General features: G+C 40.8%; 1 protein-coding gene across 1 annotated transcript in view; it reads left to right on the forward strand.

Moving 5' to 3' along the window:
* The window catches only part of LOC308301880 (NACHT, LRR and PYD domains-containing protein 3-like), a gene marked incomplete at both ends in the record, with an annotated part of 75,382 nt that overhangs the window by 45,156 nt on the left and 14,677 nt on the right, over window positions 1-15,549 (forward strand). Inside the window, 3 exons of the mRNA XM_080746030.1 lie at window positions 7,073-7,372; window positions 12,960-13,241; window positions 15,399-15,497. Coding sequence (XP_080602156.1) covers window positions 7,073-7,372; window positions 12,960-13,241; window positions 15,399-15,497 — 681 coding nt within the window. The remainder of the gene's footprint in view (window positions 1-7,072; window positions 7,373-12,959; window positions 13,242-15,398; window positions 15,498-15,549) is intronic.

Genomic DNA, 15,549 nt, shown 5'->3' on the forward strand with positions numbered 1-15,549 from the left:
TGTGATGCTGCTACGTTTAGCTACATGCTAAAGCTACTGCCGTGGCTGCTCTCTGGCACAGTCAGTGAGGCTGGCAGAGGGTCATAAACTCATTAAGTCATAAAAAGACGTCTGATTTTCAAAGCGGAGAAACTAATTATCTGTGATTTACAACAGCAGTTCTCCGGAGCGCTCCACTTTCTCATAGTATTACGTCGAGTGGTCTCCATACACAGAAGAATACTCAAATGTTTTACTTAAGTAAAAGTATCTTCTACTGCAAGTTAAAAGTCCGGAATTCAAAATGTACTTGAGTAAAAGTATAGGCTACACTTTAGGACTAAAAGTAAAAGTACTCATTATGCACAATTATTCTGTATCACATGTTACCAAATAATATCCTTTGAAAATAGCCATGGCTGAAGTGGTTATGTAGGCTATACTTTTCAAAGTAACTAGTAAAGTTTTCAAGTAATTGTAGTGGAATAAGTACAATATTTGCCTCTGAGATGTAGTGGAGTAGAAGTAAAAGTAATGAAAATTGGAAATACTCCAGTAAAGTAAAAGTACCTTAAATTGTACTTATAAGTTACCTTTTTATTACCTCAAGAAAAGAAAAAAAAAGAACATTATTGCACCAAAGTAATCAACAAGCTAAAACTATACTATCAAAAATGTCCAAACATTAGCCTAATTGTAAAATAATATAAGATAGAGGCAAATATAAATAGCCGATCTAAAAGCTCACAATGCAAAAAATAAATAAAATGGGGACCCAAATTGGGGACCCATAATTTTTTTCTGGGACTCATTCGAATGACCACCTGTGGGTCCCGGGACCCATTACTTTGAAAACCTATTAACATCACTGCTAATGCTCGACTCTCCCTCTTCCTTCACAAAGGAAGCTACTTTGATCACATGCCACCAAGCAGTGATGCGCTCCATTGGAAGTGCAAGACAGACTGTATTATTGTAGCTATGGGTTCTGGAGTAATAGTGGTTTATTGTCGTCTGCCATTTTTAAAATGGCTATAAATAGAAAATGAAGGGTGATCTAACTTGTCTCTTTGGATTTGTTTTTCCTATGGCCCCAAGGTACTTCCATACCAAAGGAAAAGTAAATCAAAGTTTAGGGGGAGGGGTGGGGGTGTACGTTACCCTGTTAAAACGTATTCTTTTTCATGAAATTTGCATATTTTACCCCCGCTGTCATGTTAATTAGTGAAGTATTGTTTTTTTTGCATTGAAACCTGTTTAGTTGAATTCCTAGACCCCAAAAATGTACACTTTGACACCAATATTATTATTTTAGCTCTAACAGAAGCAAAGTTGGGGTCTGGTGTAATAGTGGTTTATTGTTGGCGGCCATTTTTAAAATGGCTATAGATAGAAAATGAAAGGTGATCTAAATTGTCTCTTTGGATAAATAGTTTCCTATGGCCCTAAGGTACTTCCATACCAAAGGAAAAGTGAATCAAAGTTTAGGGGGAGGGGTGGGGGGGTAGTTTACCCTGTTAAAACGTGTTATTTTTCATGAAATTTGCATATTTTACCCCCCGCTGTCATGTTAATCAGTGAAGTATTGGGTTTTTTGCTTTGAAACCTATTTAATTGAATTCCTAGACCCCAAAAATGTACACTTTGACACCAATATTATTATTATAGCTCTAACAGAAGCAAAGATATGGGGTCTGGTGTAATAGTGGTTTATTGTTGGCGGCCATTTTTAAAATGGCTATAAAAAGAAAATGAAGGGTGATCTAACTTGTCTCTTTGGATAAATTCTTTCCAATGGCCCTAAGGTACTTCCATACCAAAGGGGACCTTTGCATCATGACTTGAAGTAAAATGTGTCTTACTGCCTCCACTATTTGTGTGTTTAATGGAGAGAGATTGGACTTTTCTTATTTCATTTGAGGAGTTGGTTAATCGTTTTTGTTAATGATTACAACACTTAGCAAACCTATTGGTTATGGACACTTTACTTTGTGAAGCGCCCTATGTTAAATGTCCCATGTTAACGTTTCGATTAGAAAACCCACCGGCGATGCGGGCCGATTCGCGCGGGGGAGGGGGGGGGGGGGTGATTCGCGGGGGGCGGCTCCGACGGTGCTTGCCTACAGCGGCGTTTCTGTCTCCTCCGGCGCTGCATGGAATAAAACGCGACCCAACTATTGTTGCTCTTCTACAAGCTCACAACGCGAGGCGGCTAAGCCTGTGGATTGTGGTTTATTATCAGGTCAGAACCGTCAGATTATCCTTCTGACTGAAGTTACACAAATACAAACACAAACACTGATGTTACATAAAGCACTTTTTAGCACAGTTAGCTGACCAATTTCGATAGGTCACGAGTTCTGGTGTTGCGCACGTAGCTTCCCGTAGAAGAACATGGACTGACGAAAACGGATGCCCCATAGAACTTTGTGCCACTATAGGAAGAAATACTTTACTTTTCTTATTTACTTAAGTAAAAGTATATGCCCACTGCAATTTAGATATACTCTGTTTAAGTAGAAGTCTGGTATTAAATACATATATTTTTAAAATAGCAGATCTACAAGCTCACAATGTGAGCTATTTTCAAATGGCCAAAATGTGTATAGGCTACAATAACAGCTGAAGTGGTTAATGCATGTTTTGGACTATTAAAATCAAAATCTACAAAGCAATAACTAAAGTTTTGAAATAAATGTAGGCCTAGTGGAGTAGAAGTTAAAATATTGGAAATTGGATTTACTAAAGTAAAGTACAAATAGCCAAGTTCTCCAAGTTAGAATGTACTGTATGTAAACGTTTGTGTTCTCATGTCAATAAAGCTTCTTTGAATTGAAGATTGCTCTCTACTTCCCCATGAGTCAGGTCATTGCAGGTTAGAAATGCATTTAAAACTTGAATATCTCAAAAGTACTATTTCTGCATGGCATAACTCTATAAGCCATATCTACAAAACTTTTGGGTCAATCTTCACAACCAATATATCATTTTGTAGCTATGATTCCCAGCTTTCAAATGAAATGAAAAAATGAAAATGAAAAAAATGTTCACTGACTAGCCCTCAGCTGTGTTCGGTCACACACAATATAGAGCTATTTAACTCTTATCTGTTACTGAACAAACACTCTATAGCAATGATTACTGTCACAATATAGAGCTATTTAACACTGTTACTGAACAAACACTCTATAACAATGATTACTGTCACAATATAGAGCTATTTAACACTGTTACTGAACACTCTATAGCAATGATTACTGTCACAATATAGAGCTATTTAACACTGTTACTGAACAAACACTATATAGCAATGATTACTGTCACAATATAGAGCTATTTAACACTGTTAATGAACACTCTATAGCAATGATTACTGTCACAATACAGAGCTATTTAACACTGTTACTGAACAAACACTCTATAGCAATGATTACTGTCACAATATAGAGCTATTTAACACTGTTACTGAACAAAAACTCTATAGCGATGATTACTGTCACAATATAGAGCTATTTAACACTGTTACTGAACAAACACTCTATAGCAGGGGTCCTCAAATACAAATCTTGAAGGTCCACAAATATTTTTTTGAAACAGGTCCGGGTCCAGGGAAAAAATAAAACAATTAATATATATATATATATATATATTTAAATATATTTATATTCGCTTATTCTTATTATGTCGGTCAATCTTAAATAGTAGGCTAAGATACAAAAAAGTACCAACCAGGGGTTGACACCATGGTCTCAGAGGCACTTGTCCGTCTGGAAAGTACAGGTCATGTTCTACTTGCCCTCAGGTCATGGCCACTTGCCCTCATTATTGTTCATCTTACATAATTAGGGATCCCTTTCTTATTTATTTTTTTACAATGGCTGATGTGTTTTTTTTATTATTTTTTATTTTTTTGTAGTTTGTTGATGCAGTAATGGTCTTTTCCTGTTTATTTCTTTATTAAAAGGGTCCTTAACTCATTGAGTGCCAATCCCGAACTAGTTCGGCTTTATTATCGTATCGCAGAGTGCCGATCCCGAACTAGTTCGGCTTTAAAAAAAAAAAAAAAAAAAATTGAAAAATTTTTTTTTGAAATTTTTTTTTTGGACCCCATCAAATCTGGTGAACATGATTTCAATCGCGATTTTGCATGTTCCACCCCCATACAACCCCATCTAACATACAGGGCAGCCATTTTTGTTTACATAACATGTAAAACATAATGGCTATTATCTCAAGAATGCCTGAACGGATTTCCAATCGGATTTTTTTGTTTGAAAGCTGTGAACAAACTGCACAAATCCACTCCAATGCAATCCAGGATTGCATTGGATTTTTTAGAGCTCATTCTTCTCTGTTTTTTTCCCATGCATGAGGTGTGCAAGGTTTAATCGTGGCTAAATTGCAGAAAATAGATCTTCTAAAATGCTTGGTAGCCAATAGCTAACTTCAAGCTAACTTCATCCTCTTCCTCAGTGGTGGGAATTTTCGTTCATTTCCGTGAACCGAATCATTGTTCGTTCGTTCACAAGATAGATTCGGTCATTATCGTTCAATCGGTCGTTCACAACTTTCGGGAAGCGGGGGGGGGGGGGGGGGGGGGGGTTATTGGAGCCGGCGTTGAGCCGGTCGTCACATCATTCTAGTTCGGAGCCGTGACCGATAATCAGTCGAGTTCAGTCAGTCAGTCAGTCAGTCAGTCAGTCAGTCAGTCAGTGAAGCACAAGCAGTCAAAAACACACGGCTCTTTCCTCTCTGCCTGACTGTTTCGGTCAGATGACAGACTCATGCCTGGCCTGCCTGCTGCCTATAATGTGAACGTGCAGACCTGACGAAGATGATGTATTGATTGACACGCTCTATCGTTATAAAACAGCCAACATAAAGCGCAAATTAACATTTCACCCTTTCAGAGAATGAACGATTATCCCTTTACCATTAGCATTGCGTTCACACTTCATGAATTAACATGACACTGGCTCAATGGTCCATTGTATGAGATGAGATGTGTTACTATAGGCTACTTGTAGGATAGATTAATCCCATAGTGTTTTCTATGGCGTATCTTCTAGCATTCTTTTGTATAGAACTGTACCGCTTTTTTTGCAAACTTAATACAGTAGTCAGTCAGTCAGTCTGCAGTCTCGTAGCGTAGGCTAGTAATCAGGCTAGTAATTAGAACATCCCGTTCAAAGAATGAACGATAACACCCTTTTCACTCGCAGTCAGTCAGTCGGTCTCGGTCAATCAATCATCAGTCACAACTCTTCTCGCGGTCGGAGGCTGCTGCTCCGTAACTGTAGGTCCCTGATTTCTGTTCCACACCCCCACGCACACACAGTCCTGCTTCTCTGAGGGAGAGCCCGCCTCCAGCCCACTACAGTGTCTAAGGAAAGAGGAACGGTGGAAAGGAGGGACGGAACGGTCTGTCGGGTCTGTCTTCTCTTGTGAGATACGTTGAATGAACCGTCTCTCTCTCTCTCTCTCTCTCTCTCTCTCTCTCTCTCTCGTCGCATTTGCAACTGAACGCCGTGAACGGTTGAACGGCTCTTTTCCGGATGGTGACCCGTTCGATCTCGTTCACCATAAAGATCCGTTCATTTGAACGGGTCATTCATGACCGACACATCACTACTCTTCCTGTACATGCACAAAGGAAAGTGTTCAGGCATGTCATGGCTGCAGGGCTTGTGCATATACCAGCACTGTCTAAGTAGAATTCTCTGGTCATTGGGGCCCTCTAGTGGTGAAAAAGGGGGCACTCAAAGAGTTAAATTATGACTTCACTGTCATCTGGGCTGGGGACTCCTCCAAAATCATTTGGGGGCCTTACTTGATTGAAGAGAAACAACCCATTAAAGCAGGGAGAACAGAATGTTCTGGAGCAGAGATATTTTACGCTAGTGCTCTGGTTTCTTTTAAATCTTCGAATAATTTATGCTTGTGTCGCAACGTGAATATCGATATGAAAACAAGGTGTCGCGCGTCAGAGACAGGGGAGCACACACTGAACGCGGACGGCTGTGCATCGTCGCGTCGCGGTATCGACGCACGTTAAGTGCCGCACGGTAACCCCAACTGGATGTGGCGCGCTGCCACACAGCACATCCATTTCCCCCGGTGGAGAGAACCATGGGAGAACAACATCCATGCAGAAAGAGGCAGCCGTCACGGGCCGTCGGGCCGTGACACGTCGCGACAAACTCTGGTCTCTGGAGATAAGATTACAATCCTGCAAACGTATTCACGTTGATGATGTTTTGCGTGAATGAAACCCCACTGATTTATAACTAGTTGCGTTGTTGGTGGCTGAAGCTACAGCTGTTGCTGCTGCTCCGAAGACTTCCGTGGTCTGTGGCAACAGCCTATAAGCGCATCGTTGTCATAGAGATGTCAGCCCATAATACCCTGTCGCCCGGCATCAGCCAATCAGCGCGTTGTTGTCTCTCTCTCTCTCTCTCTCTCTCTCTCTCTCTCTCTCTCTCTCACACACACACTCAGCGCATGCAATGAAAGTGAATGAATACAATGAGAAGTGGAAACGAAAACGTGGAGATATTTTTCCACTTTTCTTTTTTTTTTTTTTTTTTTTTTACTATAATTCGTCCTGGGTCTGGTCGGCGGTGCCTCGCGGTCCGGACATGGACCGCGGTCCGCCTATTGAGGACCCCTGCTCTATAGCAATGATTACTGCCACAATATAGAGCTATGTAACACTGTTAGTGAATACACACTCAATGATTACTGTCACAATATAGAGCTATTTAACTCTTCTTGTGCGGATCCCAAACTAGTTTGGCTTTATTTCGGCCTTTTGATCGTCCGGGGGGCCGTATTATATAAAATTATTTAAACACCCAGAGGCCTTACCAAAGCACCGGGCTACATTTATGAGCCGGCCGTCGGCCAGTACAACCACAGTCGTATTTATCGCAGTGAGCTTGTAGATTGGTTATTTTCCTGAACTCAAGTGAGTTCCTTTCCTTTGCTCAAGTGGGGAAAAAAAAATACTGCTAAATAATAAATCCCAGTCAGAAGACTCTGTTGCTGACGGCTTTAAATATCAAAATTGACTGAAATAATCTTCTCTTCACAGCTCAACAAGATGTGATTTACATTCCACCACAAGGAGTCCTTCGCCTGCTTCCAGATCCCAGCTCTGTTACTGAACCCATCACTAGCATCCTGTGGAAACATGGACCCAATAAAGCAGCAGAATGGGATCAGGTCCTTGGTCCTGATGTGGATTACTATGGGACATTTAAAACACGCACAGAACTGGATAAAGAAACTGGACAGTTGGTCATCAACAATATGACCATAGAAGACGGTGGAGAATACTTTGTGCACATCAACGGTCGACTGCTGAGAAATACTTATATGGTTAAACAGATGAGTGAGTATGAACTGTGTCTATGAAGGTCACGTGTCATCATGGATCTATCATATCATGAATTGTAGGTTAATAAGCATGTGTGGGGGTGGGGGGGTCCAGAAAGAAAATGTGAAAAAAGAAACAATGTATCATCTATCATGTGTATTTTCATATCGATAGGCCTAACAGAAATGTAATTATATCAACGTATATCCACAAAGTTTCATGTTTTACTCGCTCTGAAGCGCTCTGAGTCTGACATCATAATGTTGCGAGCCACGACTCGGCACACAGTGGCACGTGCACACATAGATATCAAAGGGGGCTTGAGCCCCTGCCCTTTTAACCATCTGTAAAAAGTGCCCTCTCCATGAATGCTGTTTTTTAGTATGGTGAACGAAATGCAAATGCCCTTTTCCGCGCCCTTTTCCACTAGTCCCTCCCTAACATTTTAGTCTTTCTTGATGTTCAAAAAGCAATTAAATTGCTCTTTTTCTTCATTAAGGAGTACAGTATGTGGATTATCAAAGATCATACTATCATAGTGGTATACATAATGAAGGGGGAAAAAGCAGTGAATCACATTGAAGCTGGCGGGTGTGTTGATAAAATGCAAGCTGTGTTAAAAATATGAATCCCTCTAGCGGTGTCCTGTCTGGTCCGTGTGATGATTGTGAGAAAAGTAAACCATACAACCTTTAAAGATGCCACTAACCACCCACTGCTTCTATAGAAAATGAATACCGTAAATAACCAATTAGTAGCCCGGGCATTTTTTTCGCAAAATCGATGTGGAACCCGGGCGCTTAAAAGAGACTAGGCGGCTATTGGTAACAGGCTTTTATTTATTTTGGCACCATTATTTGGTTATTTTTTTCTCAAACTATATAATGGTAATAAATAATAATCCAAAATTAATAAGGGTAATAATAATAAGTGTTATTATTGTCTCCACCAGCCTAAGGCATGAGGAAGAGTATGTTTTCGCCCCTGTCCGTCCGTCCGTCCGTCCGTCCGTCCGTCGCTGCCAACTGAGCACACTCTCCCTGGAAGCCAATTCAGAACCTCTGCCCCACATTTTTAACATGGGCCTGTTCTAGCGCCACCAGGAGGCCAATTTGTGCAAAACTACCTTTTGGCCAGTACTCCTACAGATTTTGTCCAAAAATCGCGCAAATCGGTAGACAGTATCTCTACAGGCATGTGATCGACATGGATCTCTCTGATTGTCCATATTCCATCCTGATTGGCTGAGATTGGCTTTCAAAATTTGATAAGATTGGTCAGTTTTGAACAAAATGCCTCAAATCACAAACACAGCGTGCAATTTTTGTGAAATTGTGCACGCACATTCCCACTTGGCCGAGGAAGAAATGCCACTTCAAACCTTTCAAATCAGCCTCATGGTGGGGCTATAACAGGCCGCCTGGCCTGGTGGAGACCTGTGCTCGGAAGAGCACTGCTTCTAGTTATTATTAATGTAGCCTAATTGTTATGAACACCCAGAAAATAGAACATTTTGATCTTATTTGGCCAAACCTCATTTGAAAAATATCGAGAGTATATGAAAGCCTTTTAAAAATGTTTATACTTTGGGAATCTTTCTCGAAAATAATCAATTAGAACATGACAGCAAAGACTGGTGCTGGTCTGACTGGACTCGCAGACCACTGAACAGCTCTGCTCTCCTCTACATTAAACTATTATGGTATTGCATTCTCAGCAAAGTTAAGCCTATTCTGCATTCCCTTAATTGTTCTCACCTCAAAATAATGGATTAATTCTTCAATGTGGACTGGATAACATCACAGAGGCAGCAGGCAGTAGGTAATGAGTGATTCTGATCCAGTGTTTATTGTGATTTCTCCATCACAACGCTTTGCCATTAAAGTACTCACGCAAACTTTGCATTGTAGCAACTTTTCAGACAGTAATGATAATAATGAATGATGCTGCGCAGAGAGCAGCAGACTATTTTTCTTTTTTTTGGTTACCTTTGGCAATGTGTTCCCCGACGCACAGTGCGTCATGCGCAGCGCTGCACTGGGCACCATACATTTGGCTTAATAAGAAGTGTCCATCCACAGGCGCTGTGACTCCCTGTGAGCTTGTAGATTAGCTATTTTCGGCGCACTACCACCATTCAACATAAATTACCGTAAAGTTAAAATAAATTGCAAATAATGGCCCAGGCGCTTAAACGAACCTGGCGCTTATTTGAAACAGGAGTTTATTGCGCAAAATAGGGTCAGACCCCCGGTGGCAGACATGTCCACGAGTCTCGTGATCACCAGTCGAGTCGAGTTAAGAGTCTTTGGGGGACGAGTCCGAGTCGAGTCACGAGTCTTTGTGGGAGGAGTCCGAGTCGAGTCTCTTTCATCACGAGTTCGAGTCGAGTCACAAGTCTTTATATACATATACACATATATATATATATATTAGGCCTGCAACGATACACAAAATTCACGGTTCGATTTGGATCGATATTTTGTGGTCACGGTTCGATATTTTTTCGATACAAAAAAATTATAAAATACCCCAGTTTTTTTCCCTTAAATGTATTCAAACTCATTTTCAACTTTCAACAACACCCATATTCTAGGGCAGGGGGTCCCCAGCCCTAGAATATATATATTATTATTATATACAGTATATAGTATCAAAATCAGCTTAACCACTTTAATCTAGGTTGTAGATCTTTTTCAAAAATCTAACAATGTTTAAATATTTTTGTTCATTCTAACAAATCACAAGATATTTTCAGATGTTAGTCCACTGCCAAATACATATTCATTTGAGGGTTCCTGATATGAACAGGTTTGAGAACCACTGTTCCATGGTGTATTCTTAGCAGCATGTAAAACAAATGCACCTAATGGAGTTACACTTAACTCATTTTCTGCTGTGCATTCTTAGCAAAACATCAAACTAAAGGGAGGTTATTGTAAATAACCTAAAGTTCTCTCTATAAACCCCATTATCAAAATAGGATTGTTGCCAGATTTTGCGAGAGGAATAAGCAACCAGGTCTATGAAAACAAACCCAAGGGAAGTGAATATAGGCCATATGGACACTTTAAACCTATATATGTTGGCTATTTGAAAATAGCTGATCCGATCTGCAAGCTCACAACCACAACCGCCATTTTTAATTAGCAACTTTACATAAAAACAAGCCCAACGTCAATGTGGCTTATAATAATCAGATGTGGCAACAGATTCCTCTGCATGTCTCTCGCTAAACTGGCTCAGTGAGAAGGCAGGGGCGTCAATTGGGTATGGCAGGGGTGCAGCTGCCATACCTTGGCTACAGGGGAAATAATAAAAATGTACTTTTCATCGTGCCTGTTGCTGAGGTATGGCAACATGACTGGTGTCTAGTCATGTTGCCATACCTTACCTTTTTCTGAACTGACGCCACTTTGAGAGGAGAGGGTGCTACCGTATCGCCTGCTCGCATATTCGTCAGTCAGAGTCAGACAAGTGAGACAACATCACACACTGTGGACATGCCTGGGACCCCCTATATTTTACAGTCTATGCGTGTGTGTGTGTGTGTGTGTGTGTGTGTGTGTGTGTGTGTGTGTGTGTGTGTGTGTGTGTGTGTGTGTGTGTGTGTGTGTGTGTGTGTGTGTGTGTGTGAGAGAGAGAGAGAGATATCCTCTCGGTGCGTAAGAGTGCTATTATGTTTCTCCATAGCCAAGAAAGAATGCAATACATCTTCTCCATCCAAGTGTAACCGAGTTATGATTCACACGAGCTTCACCCGTGAAAAGAAATCCCCCCCCAAAAAACAGCCTGTCTCTCATCTGGTCAGTGCAGCTCATAGGGTGCAGCTGAGTGCACTGCAGCCATGCACGTCTCTCTCTCTCTCTCTCTCTCTGTGTGTGTGTGTGTGTGAGAGAGAGGAGCAGCAGCAGCTGCGGGCTGCTGATATATAATTAATTAATTATCGTTCGGTCGTTCGGTACGTAGCGCGTACCGAACCGAGACCCCCGTATCGAACGGTTCGATATCGGTTCAAAAACCGTTTCAGCATTAATATATATATATATATATATATATATATATATATATATATATATATTTTTTTTTTTTTATAATGATCTAGCCTCCCGGTTGCCGCGGGACTAGCCGGGGCCACGAAAAGAACTCAGCCTATACTGCGCTCAACAACAACCCCCACCCCAGTCACAATCATACAGACAGTAAAGTAAAATAGCCTTGCATTATGGTCTAAGGTAGCCAGTTTCAGGAAAGGCACAATGTACTCACGTTGGCTGTTGAAGTTCCACAATTCTTCTTCCCAGGACTCAGGAGTAACGCATATTGTATATGTCCAATATGTCCCGTTCGAAAAGTGAACCTTTTTCATTTAATATCCATCTCTTCGTGCAATGGTCCAAAACAGAGCTGCAACTTTATCGCAAACCAACTACATAGATGGCTCGACACATAACACGTGTGCATTGCCTACCCAACAAATCTGAGTTGCAAGTTATTAATCCACTGTGTCATGACGCGTCTAGAGTTTATAGATCTGTTCTTTTGGAAACATATCCAAAGACGCACGAGCGACAGTCAGAGTAGGAATAGTCTATATACAAAAACAAAGCATTTAAGAATCCTGACCTATAGCACCACTGTAAGATGAAGAGAACAGCGCACCGGAGAGAAAAAAGTGAAAACCCGACGCTAGAAAAGCACTGTCTCACGGAAAATCCTATCATCTTATCAAATTATTAAACAAATGCCAAGTTAACTGAAGTAGAATAGCTCATGATTGCCCACGAGTCTTATGAGCTCGAGTCCGAGTCGAGTCTGGAGTCTTTGAGTGGCAAGTCCGAGTCGAGTGACGAGTCTCCAAAACTGCCACTCGAGTTGACTCGCGAGTCGAGTCTTCAACTGGAGTCCCCATCTCTGCCCGGTGGATATATGAGACCCGGCGGCAGTTTGCCACCGGGCTATTAACACAATTAGTGCCTCTTAATCTGAAGGTTGCTTGGTGCCTCGGTGCCACGCGGTTTCCTCCATAGGCCGCCGCTATTATTTTGAAGGGCTGGAAGGGGGTTGTTTTTGTTTTTTTGGATTATCACTTGACGGCAACGATTACGTCATCTAGTCACATGACAGTGTGGGACAAGAAGAGGAAAGATGGCTGCGCCCTGCCTTGTGCCTTGTTTACATTTAGATCTGCTGCAAAATGTCTCAAAATGGCTATTTTGTTTAAATGAAGTTTCTTTATGGGCCTCTCCATTGACTTAACATTGAGGAGCTTCACTTCGCGTGCACGCCCAACGTGCGTTGTAAACAAATCGCCGACATTACCGATGCGAGCGGGACCGGAGCGACATTAAGTAAGTAATAATATCTTTACTGTATATACAGTAAGATTCACAGTCCTCACCGTCAACGGCGCCATGGTATTAACCCTTTCAATGACGGTGAGGACTGTCAACGGCGGCAGATGGGTTAATTGGTTATCTATGGTATAAATATACCTGCGCCATAATCCTTAACTAGGAAGATTACCAGCCAACATGTGCTTTGTTTTCACAGCAGTCTGGAGCATCAGCACTAAGTTATATTCATTGTGTTTGCTCAACAGAGAAAGTTCCAAAGCCAGTGGTCACCAGGATACCTTGTGATTCCAACTCCACCAGCTGTGAAGTGGACTGTATCTTGCTTGGGGACGTCACAGAGTCAGGTCTGGTCACCTATCACTGGAAGAAAGATGAAGGGGAATGGATGGTGTCTGACTCTGGACCAAACTCTAACCGGCTGATTGTCACCATGAATGAAGATTGGAAAGTTAAAACATTAACTTGTGAAGTGAAGAATGAGTTCAGCATGGAGCGGAGTGATCCTGGACCCAACCTGCTTTATGAAGGTGTGTAGTTTACTTCATCATGTGAACACATTGAATCACTGTTACAGTCTTTATCATGAAGGTATGTAGTTTACTACAACATGTGAACACATTGAATCACTGTTACAGTCTTTATCATGAAGGTATGTAGTTTACTTCATCATGTGAACACATTGAATCACTGTTACAGTCTTTATCATGAAGGTATGTAGTTTACTACATCATGTGAACACATTGAATCACTGTTACAGTCTTTATCATGAAGGTATGTAGTTTACTACACCATGTGAACACATTGAATCACTGTTACAGTCTTTATCATGAAGGTATGTAGTTTACTACATCATGTGAACACACTGAATCACTATGTTACAGTCTGCAGTGTTGACCATTTGACATATTTAGGCTCCTAACACTGTGTGTGTGTGTGTGTGTGTGTGTAACACTGTGTGTGTGTGTGTGTGTGTGTGTGTGTGTGTGTGTGTGTGTGTGTGTGTGTGTGTGTGTGTGTGTGTGTGTGTGTGTGTGATTTTGCTAGTGGTGGACAGTAGCTGATACACAATAGGGTTTAATGCCGGGTAGAGCACACTTAATTTCACGCCCGGGAAAAGGCTTCGGGACCCGTCGTCCCAGAGGTTGTTTTTGAGGGATGCCTTTGTTGGACAAGGCCTTGTCCAACAAAGGCATCTCTCATTAAAGCTTGATTATAGTTTGTCGTGCGAGTGTGTTCAAATAGCCGATCTGCAAGCTCACATAGTTTCATCTATGATGCATTGTAGGCATGGGGCCAATTCTGATATCTTCACAAATTGGTACCACCCAAGGTGACCGTACATTTTTTACATTTTTGACTTCCTACATGTCTCTAGTTTACATTTTGGTATGATAACCCTTTCTGAGACCCAGCTTAATTGATGTTATCAGCCGCTAGAGTCGGTCTCCCATCGACTTTCTATACAGGAGGAAAATACCCAGATTTCTTTTTCTTTTCTGGGTATTTAAGTAGGATGTGAGGGGTCTAACTAGGGGTTTGTCATGATGCTGAATCCATTGCAAGCATTGGTTTTGCACAACAAACATTCTTTGGGCTACAAATGGCCCCAGAAAACGCACACAAAACTGATGAAACTGATGAAAAGTGATGAGTCATCACTTTTCATCACTAAACCATTGTTTTTTGGGGCCAAAATGTAAACTAGAGACATGTAGGAAGTAAAAAATGTAAAAGATGTACGGTCACTTTGGGTGGTACCAATTTTTGAAGATATCAGAATTGGCCCCAGGCCTATTGTGATCAGCTTGCAGATCAGCTGCCGCCGCCGACAGGATCTATGATGAATTGCAACTTGGTTAAAGGCATTCCATGGTTTTAATAAAAACTATTATTATTTTTATTTTTTAACAGGAATTCACGGGAATTTTTGAAGCCAGGGATAAGGTCCGAAGTTTCCCAGGATTAAAATCTGAGTAAAGAGCTAAATAAAAAATCTTAAACCCTAGTAAATAATGCTCTTAAATCTGTACTTTATTGAGTACTTGTATTTTCGGATACTTGTGACTTTTACTCGACTACATTTCAAGAAGAAAAAAACTTAACTACATTAAATTTCTTGGAAGGTAGATTTGATCGGTTGATTTATTTAATGCTTTATTAACAGTTTGCAAATAGTACAGTGGTACGATTATACAATGGTGCTAAAAGGATTAACACAGACACCTCTGAGGGCTTATTTCCATTGCGGTGCTGTGTATTCAATTCATAGAAATGAACCATTTAAGCCTTATTGCTAAAATAGTGAAAATAGCTGATCTACATACGCATCACATTTTAATCTGGTAGATCTGCTATTGTCACTATTAATATTCATTCATTTATTTTGGAAACATACAGCAGAGCATTGAAATTAAAAAGAAAATGTATATTGTAATTTACATTGCAAATAAGTAATGCAAACAGGACCTTCACACTAAAATCATCCTTCTTTCTAAAAATGATACCGAGCCAAGCATCAGGTTTTACAGTATGTTTAATTTTCCTGTTTTTCAGAAAATACTACGTTGCCTTGAGTACCTTGAGTGTGTTTAACATAATGTCCATTATTTAACCAATTTGTCAACAAAATGCAGAACTATCTTTCTTGAATTGAAAATAAATCAAACCTTTTTTTTTCTCCTCAGGACCTCCACCTGAACCTACACGCACAGCAGGCCTTTTGGAAGGTGTTATCGTTGCAGGCGTTATCAATGTAGTTGGTTTGGTGCTGCTGTTATATCGTGGTAAGTTTCTCTACTGGTTTTGAGTTACACATAACATACAACATTAGTTGGT

Source organism: Nannobrachium achirus (assembly GCF_963921795.1).
Source record: "Nannobrachium achirus genome assembly, chromosome: 17".
NCBI lineage: Eukaryota > Metazoa > Chordata > Actinopteri > Myctophiformes > Myctophidae > Nannobrachium > Nannobrachium achirus.